This window comes from Aptenodytes patagonicus, chromosome Z (assembly GCF_965638725.1).
Source record: "Aptenodytes patagonicus chromosome Z, bAptPat1.pri.cur, whole genome shotgun sequence".
Classification (NCBI taxonomy): domain Eukaryota; kingdom Metazoa; phylum Chordata; class Aves; order Sphenisciformes; family Spheniscidae; genus Aptenodytes; species Aptenodytes patagonicus.
In genome coordinates this window covers 1,018,051-1,039,202 of record NC_134982.1, presented here as the reverse complement: position 1 = coordinate 1,039,202, position 21,152 = coordinate 1,018,051, and the positions used below count along the sequence as shown (strand labels likewise).

The 21,152-nt window shown below is 37.3% G+C and overlaps 1 protein-coding gene across 5 annotated transcripts in view; it reads left to right on the top strand.

The window, feature by feature from the left end:
- LOC143172360 (WD repeat-containing protein 7-like) overlaps positions 1-21,152 on the top strand; it is a 151,127-nt gene that overhangs the window by 16,711 nt on the left and 113,264 nt on the right. For 4 of the 5 annotated variants that reach the window (XM_076361702.1, XM_076361705.1, XM_076361701.1 and 1 more), the window contains exons 3-14: positions 31-137; positions 3,351-3,429; positions 3,979-4,153; positions 6,045-6,121; positions 8,501-8,620; positions 8,817-8,962; positions 10,041-10,143; positions 11,184-11,325; positions 11,865-12,113; positions 13,639-13,859; positions 14,590-14,785; positions 15,939-16,153. In XM_076361702.1, the coding sequence (XP_076217817.1) occupies positions 31-137; positions 3,351-3,429; positions 3,979-4,153; positions 6,045-6,121; positions 8,501-8,620; positions 8,817-8,962; positions 10,041-10,143; positions 11,184-11,325; positions 11,865-12,113; positions 13,639-13,859; positions 14,590-14,785; positions 15,939-16,153 (1,830 nt within the window). The remainder of the gene's footprint in view (positions 1-30; positions 138-3,350; positions 3,430-3,978; positions 4,154-6,044; positions 6,122-8,500; positions 8,621-8,816; positions 8,963-10,040; positions 10,144-11,183; positions 11,326-11,864; positions 12,114-13,638; positions 13,860-14,589; positions 14,786-15,938; positions 16,154-21,152) is intronic. The other variant, XM_076361706.1, reaches the window with a different exon arrangement.

Sequence of the window (21,152 nt, the reverse complement as noted above, 5' to 3'; positions counted from 1 at the left end):
TTACTTCACATTTTATTTCCCTAATTCTAGATTAATCCCAGAGCTCTGTTGTTTGGTCATACAGCCTCAATTACTTGTTTATCAAAGGCCTCTGCTTCCAGTGAAAAGCAGTATATAGTGAGTGCATCAGAGAGCGGGTGAGTTTCCTGAGGATTTATTAATATGCAGATCTGTTAAATAATGGCAATTGAGGGTGGAGGAGAGATCAGGTTGTTTACATACAGTGTTTTTTACTTAGTATAATCTCTATGGATATTCCAAATGATGGGACTTCTCCACTGTAGATACTGTGTGGTGTGAGTTTTGGATTCGTGGCCTGAAAGGAGCATAGGAAGGTGCCCGAGGTCCTGGAGGGCTTCCCTTGCTATTTGTTGTACCTTGGGAGTCAGTGGCAGGGTGCCGCGCAGTTGTATGTAAAGCAATATGTGGAGCACTGGATGCGATTTATGTTTGGATGGGCAATGAGATGTGTGACGTTGTTTCCTTCAGTCAAGGCACTTCCGTGCTTTCTGTCATCTTTTTGCTTATGCGAGTTTGTCAGTTCAGTTGACAGCAGATGCATATTTTGCTCCTTTTTCTCTGCTTATCCAAGATCTGTTTCTTGAGTGGAATCAAGCTTGAGTTGTAGTGTAGCTTGTTGGCAGGAAATGGTTCCTAATACGTTTTAAAACTTGGAAACCTGTCACACAATTTATCTATATTTCTGTTGCAGTGTTTGATTTTTTTTATCCTTAAGAAAAAATACGTCAGCAAATACATTTTATTTTTTAAGAGGTTTTATTTACTAATCAGAGTAACTGGGAGGTGGAAGGGGGAAGGATTTCTTATGCAATTGACATTAATGGCGATTGCAGTCAGGTAATTTAAAGAAAAAAGAAGTCATACTCTGTAAATTTTAAATAAAATATACTTTGTACACTCACATTTTAGCCTAGATTTTGGGCTAATTTATTGAAAAGATACACAATTTGATAAATTACAGGTCAAAGCTTTGGGGCCAACTAGTTTTGTCATTCATAACTCACACATGTTATTTCCCCCCCCACCTTTTCTCCTTCCCATTCTCTGCCTCAGGCTGAGTACAGAATCTTTAGTAACCAGCTATCCTCTACTGGGACAGCACTTTCAACGGGCTAAATAACTTGTTCTGCTGCGGTTTCATGCTGTAGCTTTTGCCATCTGAATTCAGTTCCCCTCCTGCTACGGAGAGTGTTTCCCCAGGTGGCCCTGGGCATTAGTGGCCGTCAGGGGTTGGGATCGGAGTCAGTGCGGCCGGGCTGGCCGCACAGCTCAGGCAGGACGGGGAAGAGGACCCAGCTTCAACAGCTTTGCAGAGGCAGGGAGCCCCTGCTGAGACAGCTTCCAGCGCTTTCTCAAGAGCTCTTCAAGGCCAGACAGCAACTTATCAGAGCTGGCTGTGAGCCCGGGCCAGCCCCCACAAGTGGGGAGGATGCATTCCCTGTATCCTTGTATCTACACTCATACTCTGGTTGGCTATATGAAAGTGAGTCCTTGTTACCAGCAAGCAGTTTCTGGGAAACAGGCCATGGTCTTGCTCTTCTGATAGAGTCATTCTGGGAGGCAGGAGGTCTTTTTCCCCAAAATATGACGCTAGTGTGGTTCAGGGAGTTGGAGTAACTACTGTTGTTATCAAGAGTCTAGAATAGCTTCTGAGTTTCTCAGTAGAGATACCAGCACTTCAGTTATAAATGAATCATTTTCCTCCATGGACTTGTATTGAACAAGAGGGGTTGCCCTTCACTTCTGACCTATGGCAGGCCATCTCATAGTACTGCTGATTTTTTTTTTGGCATCCCTTTCTTGAGTCTTAACAGCACAGGGAATGCTACGTATTGAGGTGTGGTATAGATTTAAAATGGATTAGCTCTCTGCTTTTTTTGGAGACAGTTACTTTTATTCCAGAATAACAGTATTTTGGAAAGAAGTTGTAATTACACATCATAATATTCCTTCTTAAACTAGTGGAGACTTTGAACACTCTTAGATTTAATGTGGTATGCATGTATAATTTGTTTTTAAAGTACGCCTTTCCACTTTGCCTTTTCAAAGTTTGCTTTGAAAAGTTAACATTTCCAACTCAGTTGTCTTTCATTAGGTAAAATATTTAACTTGAAAGTATTTGCAAAGATGTTCCTTCCCAGAGCATCAGTCTGTTCTTGAGGGTTGGTTTTTCATTCATCTACAGAACTTCCTGTTTGAATGACAGACTTTTCTGCTGTGCAAACCAAGCTTATAAAAGGAAAAAGAAGTTTGTGAGTCAGGGTTTTTTTGTTTATTTGCTTTGTTTTTAAAAGGCTGGTTACCCAAAGGTGGACCTCCAGGCTAAGGCTGATTTGATCAACTCTGAGGAAGAAATTTCTTAACCTCTGCCTATATAAATGTAGTTGGCCAGGTATAGGTTTGTTACGTTACCAAATAAAATAAGTAAGTTTTTTTTAATCTGGAAAAGGTGGGGAACAATATGACTGAACAACCTTTTAACCTGATATTTGAGCGTAGAATGTGTCAAAACTTAGAATTTCCATCTTGTAGTGATTGCAGTACTAAGTAATATTTTCCTTTTGGATTTAGAACCAAAATATGTTTTCATTGTGAAATTATATATCTGATGTAAAGGGAAAAAAGGTGAGAAAGCAGCTGACGGATTCTGTTCTGATTAAATTTTAATACAAAATTTTAAAAGTAATTTTTTTTGAAAAATACTGTAAATAGGGGGAATGGCTGCTAACTGGAATGAATTTATAGAGGAAACTGTAATCTTTGCTCATAAGGCAAGTCAGAAAAGTACCTACTGGTACGACTTATAATTTGTTGTTCAGTGCTTTCAATTTGGTCTTAGAAGTGCTGAAGAGTACCAGGTGATGCTTCCACCTCTTAACAGCCTGGGCCCTCAGAAAAACCTGCAGTGTTCACTGCCATCTGACACAGCTCTGTTTTCTGTAATGCTGTTTTCTTCCTCACAAATGTGGAGGAGGCAAGCTAATCTTTGGGCAACTTAGCGGGTGCAGTAGAAGTATATAATGACTTGAAACATTGGTGAAAAAAGTGAGAAATTCTCAGTTACGTACTTGCATTTACTTAATATTGATTGCTTATGATAAACCTTGGCATTTCACTTGTTTGCGCTTTGTAGGGAAGAGGTTGTGTAGATTCAGATAGAAGGACTGGAAATTCAAGTTGATTTTGAGTTTCCTTTATCTAAATACAATTCATATAGTCACTAACAAATGATTCAAATGGTTTAAGTTTCTTCCAATGTAAATGATTTTTAAACCCTTGGAAGACTGAAATATTTTCCATGTAGTTTTAATCTGCCTTCTATATTTCAGGGAGATGTGTCTGTGGGACGTGAATGATGGGAGATGCATAGAGTTTACTAAACTAGCCTGTACACATACTGGCATACAGGTTAGTACTTTGTGTATGTTTCAGAGGTCCTATTCTATATTGCAGCGCATGGATAACTATAGATCAGTTATCAAAACAAGGCTGTTGTGCTTCTTTTTAAGCTTAATACTTCAGTATGCATATGTCATTATCTCATAAATAGTTTATGCTGTATCATCAGATGCCCTAGAGCTGGAAATATGTGCTGTGCTTCAGCATTTGAAAAAATGTATCGTAATTAATGAGAAAGGCTGGAAAGAAAAGAGGAAAATGAGAAAATTTTTGGAGGAGTGCTGCCAGGGGAGGTGGGAGCATGAGGATGACCTTAGCAGGGAAGGCCGAGGCAGGCTTCTGTCAGCTACAGGAGCTGGGTATACAGAATAAGGATAGCCTTGGGAAGGTAACAGGAGAAAGGGGGCCGCTGCAAAAAGCTCCCCTCATCAGTGCGGAGTAGTAATTTTTAAACATATAAGCATTAGAATGTATTTATGAAATTATGATTTTGATTAAAAAATGTAGTCAACGTCTCACATGGAGTATAACTTCTGTATTTTGTTAATATCCATTTAGTTCTATCAGTTTACAGTTGGGACTCAGCGTGAAGGGAGACTACTATGCCACGGACATTATCCAGAAATTCTTGTTGTGGATGCTACCAGCCTTGAAGTTCTTTATTCTTTATTATCAAAGATATCTCCTGACTGGATCAGCTCCATGACTATCATTCGATCCAATAGAACACAAGGTAATTATTTTTGTTGCTTTTATTATGGCTTTGCCTCCGTGTAAGAGAAACACCATTTTCAACTTTTTCAGGAACCTTGGGAGGAACTAGAATGTTACTTCTTGTGATCTTGGGCAACACCCAGCAAGCACTAACCTTTTCGAAAAGCAAAGTATACATAGTTGTTTCTAGTCCCTGAAAAAGAGGCTAGTTTAACATCTATGCAATATTGTCTCTGTTGCTGTCCCATCAAATGGGAGTTTTGGCTCTGGCCAAAATTTAACTGCTTTTTCATGAACAGAACCTAAAATCTAGCCAAATCACTCTGTGTGTGTGCACGCGCGCACTTGGCAGGATCCAGGCTCACCTAGTAAATAGATTCAGTTCTGTCATCTTCAGTGTGTGCATGGGCTGAAACCTGAAGCACAAGGAACCTTCCTACAGGAAGAGTGATTTTTTTTTTTTGTTTTTATTTTGGATAAAAGCACATTCCACTAGAGTGATCACTTGTTTTTTATTTGAGAACTGAGAAAGAGTTCTGGAGAGCACTCTGACAGTGAGAGCCTGGAAACTGGCACAAGACTGAAGGAAGGCGTGCAAGAACTCTAAATGCTAAGGCTGTCATCTGTATTACGAATGTGATGTATAGTATGCATCGAGATCATTTGGCAAGCTATACATTGTAATTTTTTACAAGATATATAAGTACCATGAGTATTTCTTGTGATTAGTAGCTTTATAAAAAGTGCTGTCATAACATTTTCAAAGCTATTATTTTAGGAAGTGTGTTTAAGGAATGTGCTGATTAAAAGTATACAATAGGATTAAAAAAACCTGAAGACTGTAGAGGGAGGAACTTCTAAAAGTGATGACAGTCAGTTTAGTGGAGAGATATGTGAGTAGGCTCATGTTCGGTGGTGGATTAGTTGACATGGTTTGAAGTGATACCTGTCCACACATCCGTTTTGCTCTGCTAGTTTGTGTTAATTTGCTAGGCTTTAAATTCTGGCAGCTGAGGTGGAGACATGTCTCATTCAGGTTTTCCTGTTGTGGAGACTGTAATTCCTAAGAGGTTTGGGCAACACTAAGGAAGAAGATCCTGACAAAAGGAGAGACTTTTATCCTGAGTTAAGGCTGACAGCAGTTGTAAACTGAGTGTTCCCAACGTCCTGGAGTGGGAAAGCTCAATTGCTATCCCTACAACATCTAAGTTGCTGGAACAACTGGAAGTTAACTCTGTACTAAGTGTTTCCTGGTACTGCCTTTAATTTTATTTCTTGTTTTGTAATCGTTTTTATTTTGTAATCAAGAAGTTACCCCTTGGATTTTGGTCTTACGCCAGACCTGTCTGGTAGAAACAGGAACGTCTAGAAAGTTTGACTAGCACTTGATATACTTTGTGTTTTGTGAAGATAATAACTGTAATGGAGTAATTTTTGCCCTTTGGGAACCCGCAGCCAAGAGGCGCTTGGGCAGCTGTACAGCTAGAGTGTGCTTCCCATTAAACTTCAGTGTCCTCACAGGCTGGTGTGGGCAGACAGTTAGGCATAAGCAATAAATCTCTCCTCTTGGGAGAGTAACCCCTTGCCTTTGGGGAGAGTGATGGGACAACCCACAATGTCTGATAGCAATACTAGAAACAACTGTGACTTCCCTTCCCCCATTTAGTGAGTGTTAATTGAGAGATGTAAACACAAAGCCATGGAATCTGTGTGTGTGCGTGTGCATATGTGCTTCTGGAATACCACTTTGCAAATAAACGTTTGATTTTGAAGCAAACGCTTCAGGAATGTTTTGATAAACTTTTCATGTTGAGGTACTCTCAGTATAGTTTTGTACTCAGATATGCACAAGTGTGCAACAAAATGAAGACCTCCTTGTACTTACCAGCCTAACGTTTGTTTCTCCCCAGAGGATACTGTTGTAGCAGTTTCGGTGACTGGCATCCTGAAAGTATGGATAATAACCTCTGAAGTTAGTCGGATGCAGGTAAACAAAGGCTTCTGAATTAATGATATTTCCTGTTGTGATCAAGGGAGAACTTCCATTAATGCTGTTTCCTGTTCTTCCAGCTACCTAATGATATTATGGTTTTTTCCACTTTGCCATTTGAAAATCAACTTCCTTAATTTTGCTTTACTGATTCTTCAAGTTACCAGCAGAACTCCTAATCTTTCTCATGTTTGATTCAGAGAACTTATTTCAAAATTAAGAGTAGGATAATCTCCAATTTCTACAAATCTATTTTTTTTATTTGTACCCTGTAATGATTCGTGTTAATATACAAATATTCGTGTTAATATACAAATATTCGTGTTAATATACAAATATTCGTGTTAATATACAAATATTCGTGTTAATATACAAATATTCGTGTTAATATACAAATATTCGTGTTAATATACAAATATTCGTGTTAATATACAAATATTTTTCTTCTAACTTTTCCCTCTTTAAAGCTCGTATTCTTCTGTTAAGTCATCTAGTACTACATTCCACAGGAGTTTTGAGTTCCAAAGGGAATTTAGTAACAAAGATTGTTACAGTAATGTTTAACTTTCCAAACTGATACAGATGCTGTACTGCATGCATAACTTTATTCAGTACAGGCAAAACTTTTATATGCAAGAGCTCGCAGTATAAGTACTCGTTAGTTGGAAGAGATGATGCTAATAAATACATGTTTACTCTGTATAGTACAGTTGGAAGAAATAAGTCACAGAGTTAAAGCTTGCCCTGTGCTGCATAGGAAGTGTGTGTCTTTTAATATGGTGGTGGCATTATGGAAGTGACTTTATCACAATACTTAATTTTTTTAAGATTAAGTTCTCCAGCTGTATTTCTTATGCTTTTAAAATATCTGTACTTAATTTTTAATTTTTTTTAATTATAGTTTTATTATATTACTATTATTAGTAAATTTAGTATTTTATTTAGTATTAAAATTTATTATTAAATGTAGTATTTTTTTTGAGAAAGATAAGAAGTGAGATGTGGAGATGCCTGAAGGGTTTGCTGAGCAGACAATACAGTTTTTAGGAATATGTTTTCTTGTTATCTGATTTCCATCTGTACGTTGTTCTGTGTGGAGACTCTTGGTTTCAGACTCTGGTTGCTGTGACACTGTCTGAGCACTTAAATGGTTTCTGTGTAGGACAGAATGCTTATTCCCCATTTTGAAGATGAGGAAATAATATTTCAGGAAAATACTTTCTTGCCACAGAGATCTGTAACAGAGTAAGGAGTTGTGATGTAGGACATCCGAGTCCTCACCTCTTCCTTAATTGCCTGGCTATCCTGATTTTCTCTGCCCTGTCTCGATAACGTTGTTTTTTTATGAAAGTGAAGAGCCCTGTGAAATCGGTTAAAGTGACTGGCACTGCAGACAGGTCTTTCTGTAAGTCTCCTGTTTATACCCACAGCAGGGTATCTGCAGCCTTCTGTTGTTTCAGCCAGGTTTTTATAACTGTAAGCCAAACTCTTCAGATTATGAATGGCATGGCTGTCCCCTCTTCCTTTAAGGTATCCCAAGTCAGAGTGAAGATGGACAGTCAGTCAAAATGAGTATTAGCTTGGGAGTTAGTTCATGTGTGTTCTGGATCTGGACAGGTTAGTAGTGACCACCCTCAATACAACCAGAAGAGAAAGTTTTGCTTTGAGGTGGGCCCAGATTAATCAAGGTACAGCACCGATGTGATAGATCAGTCTGATACCCAGACTCAGCAGAGGGTGTTCGGCCAAATGGTTAAGATCCCGTGCTATTTGATAGTGCTAGATTGAATCTCAGAAGAACGTGGTCAGCAGTGACTGAATCTTAACCTCTGGCCAAGGGTCAGTCTACAGCTGAAAACTTTGAGACGTGATCATGCTAGTGGACATGAGGAAGGGAACAGGCTCATGTATTCAGCAGTTCAGCTCCCTGGCTCTGCTGGCGTGCTGGTCAGCACTTGTGCCTGATTATGGCTGTATACATATGCTCTCTAAATAAAAATGATAACCTCCTGCTGGTGTCATTTTTGTCTGTCTCTACAAGCCAATTTCTCACCTATCACTACTTCAGTTCTGCTTTTCTGCACATTTGCTACTCTTGTACTTGTGACAGAGTCTGCAGACTTGACTATCACGGGAAAGTTGGTATTCAAGGTATGATATACCCACAGGAGTATCAGAATAAAACATAAGTGTGTTTTTCAGTTAAAATTTACAGAAACATTTGCTCATGACTTGAGCAAATTTAAAACCATCACGAAATGCCTTTTTTGAAGACATTGTTATTACGGAAGGTAATATGGCTCTATTGAATTTCAGATTTATAATTTTAAATAAAATGCAGTTAATCTAATGTTGGTTTTGTCTGTTTGTTTTTAGGATACAACACCAGTATTTGAAGAGGAGTCAAAACCTATTTATTGTCAAAACTGTCAAAGCATTTCTTTCTGTGCATTTACCCAGCGGTCGTTGTTGGTAGTGTGTTCCAAATACTGGAGGGTAAGGCAAGCTAGCTGAACAACACCTGGCTGCTTTTCACTGTAGAAGCTGATTTAATTAAATTGCCAGTAAGACATTTAGATCAAGATGCTCTAAGTCCTTTTAATGTGTCTATATTGAAACCAAAATTAGCTGCTGTATGAGCATTTCAATCTGTAATTGGTTAATGACAACAGACTTTTCTGTTTCTTTTCAGGTTTTTGATGCTGGAGATTATTCCCTCTTATGTTCAGTCCCTAGTGAAAATGATCAGACCTGGACTGGTGGCGACTTTGTGTCAGCTGATAAAGTGATTGTATGGACAGAAGATGGACAAAGTTTCATATATAAATTACCAGCCAGGTAGTCAACAATGAAATACTCCGCTTATTTATTTTTTGAGATAAAAACATGAGCAACCTTGAAGAAATGTTGAGTATCTTTGGCTTTAATTTTGTTACAAAGTCATATGGATGTTGCAGAAACTAGTATTCCATGAGCATACTTTAAAGCGTGTGTCCCCTAAATGTATCGTGTTGAAGCAATGCTCAGTAATTTAGATTGCCTCGACCAAGATTGCTTCACTATTTTCTGATATTACACTAACTCTTCTTCACTTCGTAATGGAGCTGTGTGATGGGAAGAGGTGCATTTTGCTGTTGAACAAGTGTCATAAATTGAAATAAAATATAATTTAAATATTTCCTTAACCAGGTCCAAATAAGGAAGAAGTAACATTTTGCTATATGGAGTAGAATGTAAATGATGATTGTATTATTGTAACAGAGTACTCTTTCAGCCCATTAAAGGAAGGCACAAACAGCTGACTTTGTGCACGTAAATGTGAAAATATAAAATTAATTTAAAATTAGGTATCAAAGAGGTTAAATAAATGTAGAATGACAAAAGTAAAATAAAAAACTCTTCTTCTGACATCTTGATGATATGCAAACATCTTTGTTCTGGGTAGCGATACAGTTTTGTCTTAGAGATCCTCGAATATTCTCACATAAATCAGGCGAGAACTCCTTTCTCACCCTCTTATGTGATCAGAGCATAAGGCTGCGAGCAGATCTATCTGGTGATCTGTCAGAGAAATCCTTGGGTTTGGTGTGTTTTGGTCCTGAGTCTGAGGTCAGATGTGTTGAAGTCTAAAGCAGACCTAAAGCCAGGCTCCTTCCATTCTTTCTTCCTTCAGTTCTGAATGTGTGGGGGAACTGAGCTGGACACATTTGGAGCAGTTATTAATTGATGAAGCATGCCCTGTACATCAAAATTAGAGTAATAATCTGCTATACGCTGTATTAACAATTGAAAAAATGTAATGTTTAAGGGCTTGGGGGTTGTTTTTGCTTAGTATTATTTAGTTAGCTGGTGATGTAGTAATCACTCTCTAGTAATACAAGGAATTTTATTCCTTTCTCTTTGTTCTTAAACCCAGCTGTCTACCAGCTAGTGATTCATTTCGCAGAGATGTGGGGAAAGCAGTAGAAAATTTAATTCCGCCTTTATTGTACAGTGCGTTGGACAGAGCAGATAAACAGGTAAAATATATTTCTTTGGAGCTGCTTTTATGGACTGCATTTCTCTTTTAGGGAGTTGAAACATGCATACATCGTGACCAGTTCTTCTTTTTCGAAGTAGACCTTTAGGATTTCTTCTTTTCCTAGAGAAAATAGACAGATGTAATTTCCCTGCTGTTTGGTTTGGTTCTTGGTTTTCAAATAAATGCAGAGGTTAGTCTCTGGCCAAGTGAATCTTCAGTTCCTATATTCTAACAGTTTATCATTCATCAATGCCTGGAGAATTAGAAGTCAAGTTGTGATGTGCATGATAATTAGACAGTAACTGAGCAAGAGCTTTTAGAATTACAACTTTCAATTTGAAAGCTTAAATACGTGCAAAGTAAAGAAAATCAAATTTTGTAGGCCAGTGTCCTCTGAGCTATGCTTCATTTTTATATTGTACTGTGAACTGTATCTGCTATAAACTAATATATCTAAGACTGCTGTATGGTATATCTAGTACTTATACCTATACTACTAGGTATAAGTAACTGTCTGATTTACAAATGCTGTTATTACAAGACTATTGTAGGAATCCTTTTTCTATCTTAACCATTTAATCTGTTGCCAAATTTGGACACTGAAACATTTATATATTTGATTTTTTTGTTCCTTTATGTTGTCAATCAACATTAAAACTTTTTTGCTTCTGTCGTGGACCATGTACCTTACTGACTAGTGTAACTTCAAGCCCCCATTGCAGTTAGAATGTTAACAATTTTAGAATACACATACACACATACATAAAATATGCTAAGTATGAATATATTTAGAACAAAACCAAATATATGTAAGAATTTTCTTTACTGTTCCCTAAACCTGTGACTTGTTTTGTAACTAACCACAGTTTCTTCTGACTCATATTGCTGTATTTATTCTTTCTCCTGTAAGAAAGATAAAGCATAAAGTAGCTAGTTTTTGTCCTGCTTTTAAAAGGTACAGTGTGGGGAAAGGAAATTTTGAGGTTAGTATGCAGTTTGCGTGTGTTCTGAAGTTATTAATTTATTTTTTTTTAACAGCTACTAATATGTCCTCCAGTTACTCGATTCTTCTATGGACATAGGGAGTTTTCCTATAAGCTGTTAATCCAAGGAGACTCTTCAGGGAGACTGTGTATTTGGAGTGTGCCTGATACTCTTGAACAACGAGATGGTGCAAAAGGTATACCTAATTAACAGTCCTGTTGCGAAGTCTTTTAGCAGGATTTTTTTGTTATGTGTTTTTGTGGCTGGATAGAGCACTGCTGCTTTTCCTACAGATCCATGAAGTTGTGTTTTTGTTAGCTTCTTGTAAGAGTTATAGTAACTTGATTTTTTCATGTATGATCAAAATCTTAATTTACTCTGAGTATTTTTCAGGTATTAAGTTTTAACTGCTTTATTCCAAATACTAGCTATGGTCATTGCTGTCTGCCTGTGTAACTTCCTCTTGTAGCTTAAATCATATACTTTTCCAGTTCTCACATATATTGTTTCCATGTGTTGCTGTAGCTTCACTCATGTAGTCAGTAAATTAATCTGCAGTATGTACCTTTTACTTTGTTCAAAGTGTTGTGACATGGTGTATTTAAACTTTGAGATCTTTTCAGAAAAGCATTCCTAATTTCCTTTCTTGCCTTTTTTTTTTTTAAATCCTCCTCCCACCTCACCCCTTCCTTTGTCTTTTTTTTTTCTTTTTTCTTTTTTTTTTTTTAAAAACAGGACTGCAAACAACAACTTCAACATCCCTCCAGGAAGCTTTTGATAAACTTACTCCTCGCCCTGCTGGGATTATAGACCAACTAAGCTTAATACCAAACATCAATGAACCACTTAAAGTTACAGCCAGTGTGTATATCCCAGCACATGGGCGTCTGGTTTGTGGTCGTGAAGATGGAAGCATTGTTATTGTGCCAGCCACACAAACTGCTATAGTTCAGCTGCTGCAAGGAGAGCATATGCTTAGGAGAGGTATGCAAATAAGCTTTTGAAAAGCACAGTTGGATTACAGTGTGCACCTGTCAGGAGACATACTGAAGTAAAAAATAATTTCATGAAGTGAGCATTAAGTCATTTTACAGTAGAAATCATATGACTGTTTTCTTAACAATTCTGATGTTCTATTATGTAATGAGAAACGTAAGTAATAAATTAACTGTGGCCAGCTTGCATCAATTTTTTTTTTGGGAGGGGGAGTCCCTTCACTGGAAAGCCTTGGATATTTTCCCTGGGTTTTTGAGATGCAGTAGCAAAGATCTGGCGGGGGACATCTCCTGTCTCTCTCCCAGTATTGTTCTGGGCACTGGGGTATCAGTGTGTCAGTGAAGATGTTCTTGGGAAAATAATGAAATCTAAAAGAGAATTCCTCTTTGTGTATTGTATAGTTAGTTGAGTATTATACGCTGGCCAGCTGTTGTACATTTTGGTTCCAGATAATGTTATTTTAATACTTCTGTGATTACAGTTGCAGAACAAATATTTGGGTTTTGATTTCTTACAAGTGCTGATAAATGAAAAAGACATGTAAATATTTTTCTGTGAATATACATATGAGCTTGTCAGTTGTATACAAGGCTGTTGGTTGTACTATTTCCTTTATATAACTGATTTACTTTATACAAAAATGATTTTTTTTCTTAACGTGAAGTTGGATTGCCTCGAAGTTGATACATTATTCTGCAAATAAGCGTTGGTGGTTCTTGCCCTCATAAAAATACAGAAGTGCCTGTGTGTATTCTACGTAAGGTTTGCTGTGCTTGCTAGAAAGCATAATCACATAGAGGAAAAAAGTTTAACTATATCATGCAGGTATTGCATAGAATACTTGATTCTGGTATTTAATTTATTGGGCCCATTTTGTCAAATTTGCAATCTAAAAAGTTTTTTCTAAGCATCTTTTGCAATAGTTAACAGGTTAGAATGATTTAACTGATGTATTTGATCTCAGTGAACAGAAGACTCGCCATTCTTGCTCTTTTCACAAAAATTATTTTCCTTTGTAAAGTTAAATTTGATGTCATTAACCTATTCTGCACAGGCACCAAATGCGTAACACTGCAGACTTGCATGCCACTGCTGTGGCCAGTGCAGAGTAAGATTATGTTACTGGTCCTTTTGGTTATAACCTTGGATAAATTCATGTTTTATGGGGAAGGGAATTTATTTTTTCACATCTTTGTGGCCTTTCTAATTTTTTTTTTCTGGGATTTTTTTTTGGTGGGAGGAGTCTGTTTTAAGACAGCTGAATTACTTTAAAGTGAGATTGTACAGCAAGACAAAAAGAATCATTCAGTCCATGTCCAGTAAAAAAAACTATGAACATTCTAAAAAAAGACAAGGCTAATTCTACAAGAACTTCTGTCAAAAATGGCACTATGTCTGTATTTTTTTAATCAAGAACAGTGTTTTGGATTGTTAACTGTTCTATTGAATTATGTTTTTTCTCTCTCTTTTTTTCCTTTTCTTTTCCCCCTTTCGCCCCTTCCCAATTTCTCAGGTTGGCCACCTCACCGGACTCTCCGAGGCCATCGAAACAAAATTACATGTTTACTGTATCCTCATCAGGTTTCTTCTCGTTATGATCAAAGGTATTTGATCTCAGGTGGTGTGGATTTCTCAGTCATCATATGGGATATATTTTCTGGAGAGATGAAACATATCTTCTGTGTACATGGTGGAGAAATTACACAGCTTCTAGTTCCACCAGAAAACTGTAGTGTAAGTTTTACATAGTGTCTGATAACCTGTCTCACACTTTCCATAAATGGTACAGCTCCTCAAATCCTCCTTGAAAATGAATGTAATATGAAATACTGAAGATTTAGCACTGGCCCAATGTATAACTCTTGCAGACACTTAAAAAGAGTTCAATTGTTCTGTTAATCTTGGTTTTGTTCACATCATGTTTTAGCTACGTAAAGGATTAAAAATAGTGGAAAACCTAGATATTAAAACCTAGCTAGCTAAGGAAATGCTTGGCATTTTATGATACGTCATTAACAGTGGGAGAGGATTTCGACGTGGAAGCCATCTTTCCCCTGAAGGTGTTTGCAAATGTGATAGGCAAGCATTCCCACCAGTTACCCCACAGGTTTTAAAGGCAATTTTTTCTTTCATAACTTGGATGAATAGGTAGAATTTAATGAACAAAATGACGTTGATTTACTTTAAAACCGTGGTTTCTCTTTTTTGCTCAACAAAATAGGTTCTAATAACCTGTGTGCTTTTTGTGATATGCAAGAGGTTGGATTCAAGGGAATTTCTGCAAGTGAAATTCTGTTTCTAGTGACCTCAGTGAGATTAGCCACAGACTTATGTGCCTGTTTTTTGTTTATAAAACAGGTTGTTGATCACCATGCTTGGTCCAGTGAAGAAGAGATTATTAAATGCAAACTCTCTGCATTATGATTAAGATTTCTTTTTTCTTTTTTTTTTTTCCTTTTATTAGGCAAGAGTCCAGCACTGTATTTGCTCTGTTGCCAGTGATCACTCAGTAGGTCTTCTGAGTCTGCGGGAGAAAAAATGCATCATGCTGGCATCCCGTCACCTTTTCCCTATTCAAGTAATAAAATGGAGGCCTTCCGATGACTATCTGGTGGTAGGATGTTCAGATGGGTCTGTGTACGTCTGGCAAATGGATACTGGTAAGGTTAAGTTCAAAGACATTGATTAAACAATTTTTTAATATATATATTTGGTTATAGTTCTGTATAAGTGGTATCTGAGAGAAGACTTAACATTTTTTGCACATTTACATTTGGAAATTTAGCACTCCACATATTCCCAAAATTTGTAGATTATGTAAGCTTTTGTTAAATACATATTTTAGTATTTGGAATAACTCATTTAGTTTTGGAGAAGTATAGCTTGCCGTGGCTATCTTCCCCCTACATGTTTTCCTAGTTATCTTTAGAGAGACCGGTTAAAATGTTGGCTGCACGTGTAGTGTCTTCTCAGTTTATTAGTGTCCGTGCTTCCTCAGCAATTTTCTTGAAAGCTTGGTGTAGAAGTGCAGCATCTTGAATCTACAATAGTTTCTTCATCTGTAGAGTGACGGAAGTGTTTGTCTGGGGGGGGGGTTTATTGTTTTGTTGTTTGGTGTGGTTTGGTTTTTTTTTTCCCCAAAAAGGGACTAATGCTTAGTTTAGAAGAAACTAAATATGAGCCTTAACAGAATGGGCAACAAGGCATAAAATAAAAACAGCTTTGTTGTAGAAAATTTTGTGATATTTTAAAGGGAGAAGGTGAGGGAAAAAATGCATCAAAATATATGCAGTATGTAAATACCATCTAACTCCTTAACTCGCTTGAAGGAAAAACACACAAACCTGCAATAGTGTCTGAATATTATTTTCAGCTTATTGTGAAAACTAGATAGGAATTGTTTTTTATTGAAGCTCTAGGAAGCAAAGAGGAACCAGAGATCCATCGTGGAAAATTTAATCCACACAGGTATTTGGGTGGGAGAGGGAATTCAAAATGATTGAAAACAGCCTTCCACTAAAAATGTTGAGCAACTGCAGTCATCGCTCTCTGGTCAGTACAGCATCACATTGTGGTAAACTTGTCTTGATTTTTGTTAATGTATTTTTTCCTTACACACTTCAGCTTCATGGAAATTTAGGGAAATTCCATCCCTTTAGGACTATTAGTTCTAAAAATAGCTATTAACACAACAGAAAGTTTTATGCATTGCATCCTGTGGTGTAAATTATTTTCACACATTGTTGTACTTGTGATATTTTGGACATTCTGAATTTTTTCTGCTCCAGCTCATGCTTTTCAAAATACTTGCAGGTGCGCTGGACAGGTGTGTGATGGGAATAACAGCAGTGGAAATCCTGAATGCCTGTGATGAGGCCGTCCCAGCGGCTGTGGACTCCCTGAGTCATCCCGCTGTCAACCTGAAGCAGGCCATGACTAGGCGTAGTCTGGCTGCTCTGAAAAATGTGGCACATCAGAAACTACAGACTCTTGCCACTAACCTGCTCGCTTCCGAAGCGTCTGACAAGGTAAGCCGTGTTTCAGTTTGTCTGATGCAGTACCTGAAATGTTTGTTTCCGTAAATAATTGAATAAAATAGGGGAGTCTTCATCATTGTAACTGAAAGGGTCTTACCCAATGCCCTCTGAAATTTTAATAGACAGACCTAAACTAGCTTTACCTGGCCTTGGGTCAGAGTTCACTTCCCTGGAACAAAAAGTATCGGCCTTCTTCAACGTCATTGTGCAGTTTCTAATGCAGGTGGTGTTGTCTAGAGTTACGTTGTAAAAACATGTTTCACTTACATTTTTTTTCTATTTTGTACTCTCAGTGGTAGTGGTTTTCCTTGCTGGAGTCTAATGCTTTTAAACTTCCTCTTCACTGTCTATAACTCTGTACTGCTTTCACTGTCTTTTTCTCTAGGTTCAGTAGGAACAGAGGTTATGCACCAAATAAACTTACCCCTTTCTAGATGGGTAGTAATGTATTTTTAGTATCAACAAACACAATCCCTTCCACATATCTCTGGATGTTGTTCTCCAATTTATGTTACTGTTCATGGTGTTACCTCCCACTACGGTGTGCATTCTACTGTATTTTCTCAGGTTGAATTTACTTAAAATCTGGATTTAGCAGCATTTCTTAGAGTCTGGAATGCTTGCTCAGTTGTATACGTTCTGTTAACTTTTAGCGTCGATGGGTAGACGAGGAACCAGCCTGTGACCCATATCTGTCAGAAGGAAATCTCCCCGTTTCGTTTTGTGCTAACTTCAAGGAATGGAATCAGCATTGATCTGTTTTTTCCCCTCTTCCCCCCCATGCTGGATATGCTTTATACGTTCCTGCAGATCTTGCTAAAGGCGGAGCTAGAGCTTGATTTTATTTTATTTTGGTAATTGTTGCTGTGTGACACTTCAGAAAAAGTATTACTAAAGTATATGTACAAATAAATATAAATGGAGCCAAAGTAACTTAAATGCTGAAAATTAATTAGGTTTGAGAAATATTTTAAGTGTTCAATGCTAGAAGATATTAATGGGCTTAGTTGATTCCTAAATATTTCAGTGCTTAATGTTTAAGGACTTTTTAAATTATGTTTTATGATTTAAGTGATTAATTCAAATGGAACTGTCTGTAGTAACTTGTTAAAAGCACTCATTAACTGTTCCTGAGCGCTGTATGTCTATGTCTAGAGAGTGTGTGAGCCACTGCATGTTTATGTGTGTTCGTTTAGGCACAAAACTTTACAATTTATATGGGTGTTACCGAGTACAACAACAGGCTACTTTACCAATCTGAGCAAGAAGTAAGTGCTCGTATTAAGAACCCTGCTAAGCAGACCTTTCTGATAATATCATAATGATAAGAGTTGTTCAGGTGTTAGAGCAGTAGCTGAACGGCGAGCCTGCACATTAGTCTCTGCAGTCAGGATGATTCTTCTCCATCCTGGTTATTATTGCATAAGCTGGAAGCACCTTAAATAGTTTGAAATGTGGGGCAGTTCCTTTTTTAAGAGCTAGTAGTGAGCTCTTTTTCCGAATTGATATCTTGCAACAAGAAATAACTTAGATTTCAAATTGTATAAAGAGTAATTTTTGCACTTTAGCATTAATTTTATTGTTCTGAAGAGCAACTAGAGTACAATATGGCATGTATCCCAAGGAAAGCTAGTACAGTGTAAAAATGTTAAGGAACTTCTTTATGGCAGATAGAATGGTACAAGAGTTAGTTCTGAATATCATGTTAATTTTTGTGTGCCTAATTATTACTCAGTCTGATGGATTTGGACTGACCATTTTGAAAACTAACAGGCAGCTAACAGCCTCACGTTGCAGAGATGGTAGAGATGGAACAGAAAAGCGAACAGTAAATTTTAGAAATAGGCTTAAATGGTAGTTTAGCTGGTGGGCTCAATAGCATGTCAGTGCAGATCGTCAGAGAGCTCGAAGGAAGAGCTTTCTCTTAGGCTTTGCCTCATGCATTTTCTTTTGGCCAAATATAGAGAAATGGTAAGTCCTGACCTTGTGAGGGTTTTATGAACTTTGTCACAGAAAGAATATGACGCCTGAGTTTTAAATTTTTATCTTCCCATTAAAGATTAATTAGAAGGAAATGCAAAATTATCTTGAAGGAAACTGGGCAAAATATCCTTAGAGTGGTGTATTAGAGAAGTATGTAGGAGGCTTTCCTTGCCCTGAGCAACTTGCTGTAGTGGACCCTGCTTTGAGGAGGGGGTTGGATTAGAGGATGGCCAACCTTAGCAATTCTGTGGTTGTGTCCTGCTTACGTTTGCCCTTCTTGATGATTCCAGTACTCTGCCATTCATCACAACTTTTTTCCCAATAAAGACCTGTCAGAGTAGACAGGTATTAAATTCGTGTAGTCTGTCAATGTCATTCAAAAATGTTACCTGAGTCCAAACAAAAAGAGCGAAAATACAAGCTTCTGTTTTCCTTTTCATTAACGCGGACTGCCGGCGTTCGGTAGTCTGGGCTGTGACCTGCAGAGAGCAGCAGAGCTCTGCTCCAGCGGCCCACTGGCCTGGCTCTTGTTGCTTGTTTGTTTATTTTGCCGCCTTCTGCTATATTCTGTTTGGAAAAGAAATGTCACTTAAAGAGCATTCCTTAGGTGGAAACACCACCACCACGTTTCCACAAGTGTATGTGCACTCAGACTTGCGTGCTGCTATTCCTGCTGCATCCAGGACAACTGTTCGCATATGTGAGTATGAATGTTGCATTTGTAGATGCTGTGAAAATGTATGTGTTTTATGTGCAGGTTCCTCACATCTAAGGAAGGTATTGCTACCTGCAAAGGCATGATACATAGCACAGCAAAATGTGTTCTATACCAGAGGTCAATGATGATTAATAGCTAAAATATTTTGGTTATATTGTTGCTTTCAATTTTACCATTATGACCATTACCAGAGAGCATTTCCTAAAAAGTCACCTACATTACATTCTGAGAAAATAACTAGATTTTTTTCATAGATAAGGAATATGTCAATAAATCAGTGCATTGTAGAACATAATTTGCAGCTATTATTTATTGACATTTAATTATTTCTATTCTGGTTTTAATTATCCATTATTTGTTTCTCACGGCAAATTTATTTAATAAGCATGGTTTATTCATTCTCAGAGTTGCCCATGGGAAAAGAAGGAGCAGAATTTGGCTGTTTGCTCTAGCGCTGGTTGTGTTAGGCCCTGGCTGTTTGTCTGGCATGGTGAGCTAGCCCGTGCTGCAGCTCCTCCAAGAAATGTAAAAACAGGGAGCGAGGAAGATGGTCTCTGTTTAATTTTTTTCTTTCATAATCCCTGTGACCAAATGTGAATTTTTCTTCTGGTAGTGCCTTAACTTCATTACATAAGTGAAATGAATTTTAATTTGAGGAAAGACAAAAACTTAAAATTATTTGATTCTAGTGGAATAGCAGATGGTACTGAACATTTTGCCAGGTCTGCACTCATTGTTGGAAAGTCTTATGATACGTTTTGAATATTGCTCTGTGTGTGTGCTTTTGGTATCTGGTTGGTTTGTTACAAAACGAGTGCATTGGAATAATGTAAAATATTTATGTGTTTTTGTTGAGAATCATCCTCTGAAAGTGAGCAAGAACTAGCAAGTGCAGCAAGCAAACCAATAATTGTACTTGCTCTTCTCCATTTCAACACCATACAGTAAAATATACGTGGGTATTCATTCTAAGTAAGCGAAATATTAGCAGCCTTAAATTAAGAGTCTGCAAATTAAATAAAGTATTAGTATGGTAGAAAAATTAAGATTACAATATCAAATAAGACTAACATAGCGGATTGTTGTAGATAAATCGACTTTCTGCGTATTATGTTTAGGCAGGATTAAAGGAGCAGTTTCTTACTCTATTTTTTTCCCCTGGGCCTCTTGCTGCGAAACAGTCAAGGGGGAGAGGTTATTCTTGAGTTGCTCTGAAGTAGCACTCAGAAATTAATCACGAAGAAGCTGTGGCTGGATCATCAGCCGCTCTTGATGGCGGGTCAGAGTACTGAGCCTCTCTTGGACAGATTGGTTTCCAAATATAAAGCTAATGTAAAACTTTGGGGAGGTCAGGTTTTCCTCTGAAGATTTTTCCTGTAAAAAGCAATCTTACACTCTTCAGGGATATACAGTATCTAATAGCCACAGAAAAAGCAGAGTGCTTTACGAGAGACAAATCTCTGTGAATGAGAACCTTGAGAAGTAAAATAATATGCGTATTTGAAAACCAGGTTTATACACTGGAACAATAATTGAACATGCTGTGGTGGATATTATATTCGTTCATGCCAACAGTGTTTTGGGGGTCTTTACAGCTATAATGGAAAAGGAATATATAAAAATTACTTCAGTTTTCAAACACATGCTATGAAATCTGTACAAAACTTAAAGCAGCCAAGTACTTGTAGGACTAGAAATGCTTACTGTCTTGAAAAAAGTCCTTGAGAGAGAAAATAAATGGTACATACACATGTCCAATTTGCCAATTATAAAATGTTAAGTAGAATATGCATTTATTTCTGTGATTCATAATGATAAATACATTTGTTAGTGTTCAGAAGTAGAATGGAAGGGGTTGAAAAATGCAAGATAATGGGTGTTGGTAGAAATAATGTAGTTCTACAGCTCAGCAGATTTTCAGTGGTGACCACTCCTATGGCCCAGGGTATTTAAGGCTTCATAAGATGTGTGCATTGCTTCACGTCAGTGAACAAAGGAAGCAATATATCAGGATGTATATAGCATAGGGTAATAACCTATTACAAATTAGTGTATATATACAGAATGTACAAATTTTTGCATGATATATAGAGTGTATGTTAGTTATATAAATAGTCTGTGTATATTTATAGTGTGTATGTGTATATATATGCATACCTATTTGTAAATATATCTACAGTGTATATATAAAAAACTGCAAGCCTTGTTAATTTCTAAATAACTACCCTGCTGTAAGATGTGCTTTGAAAAAGAGCCTAGAGAATGAAAATTTTAGACTACCAAACTGAA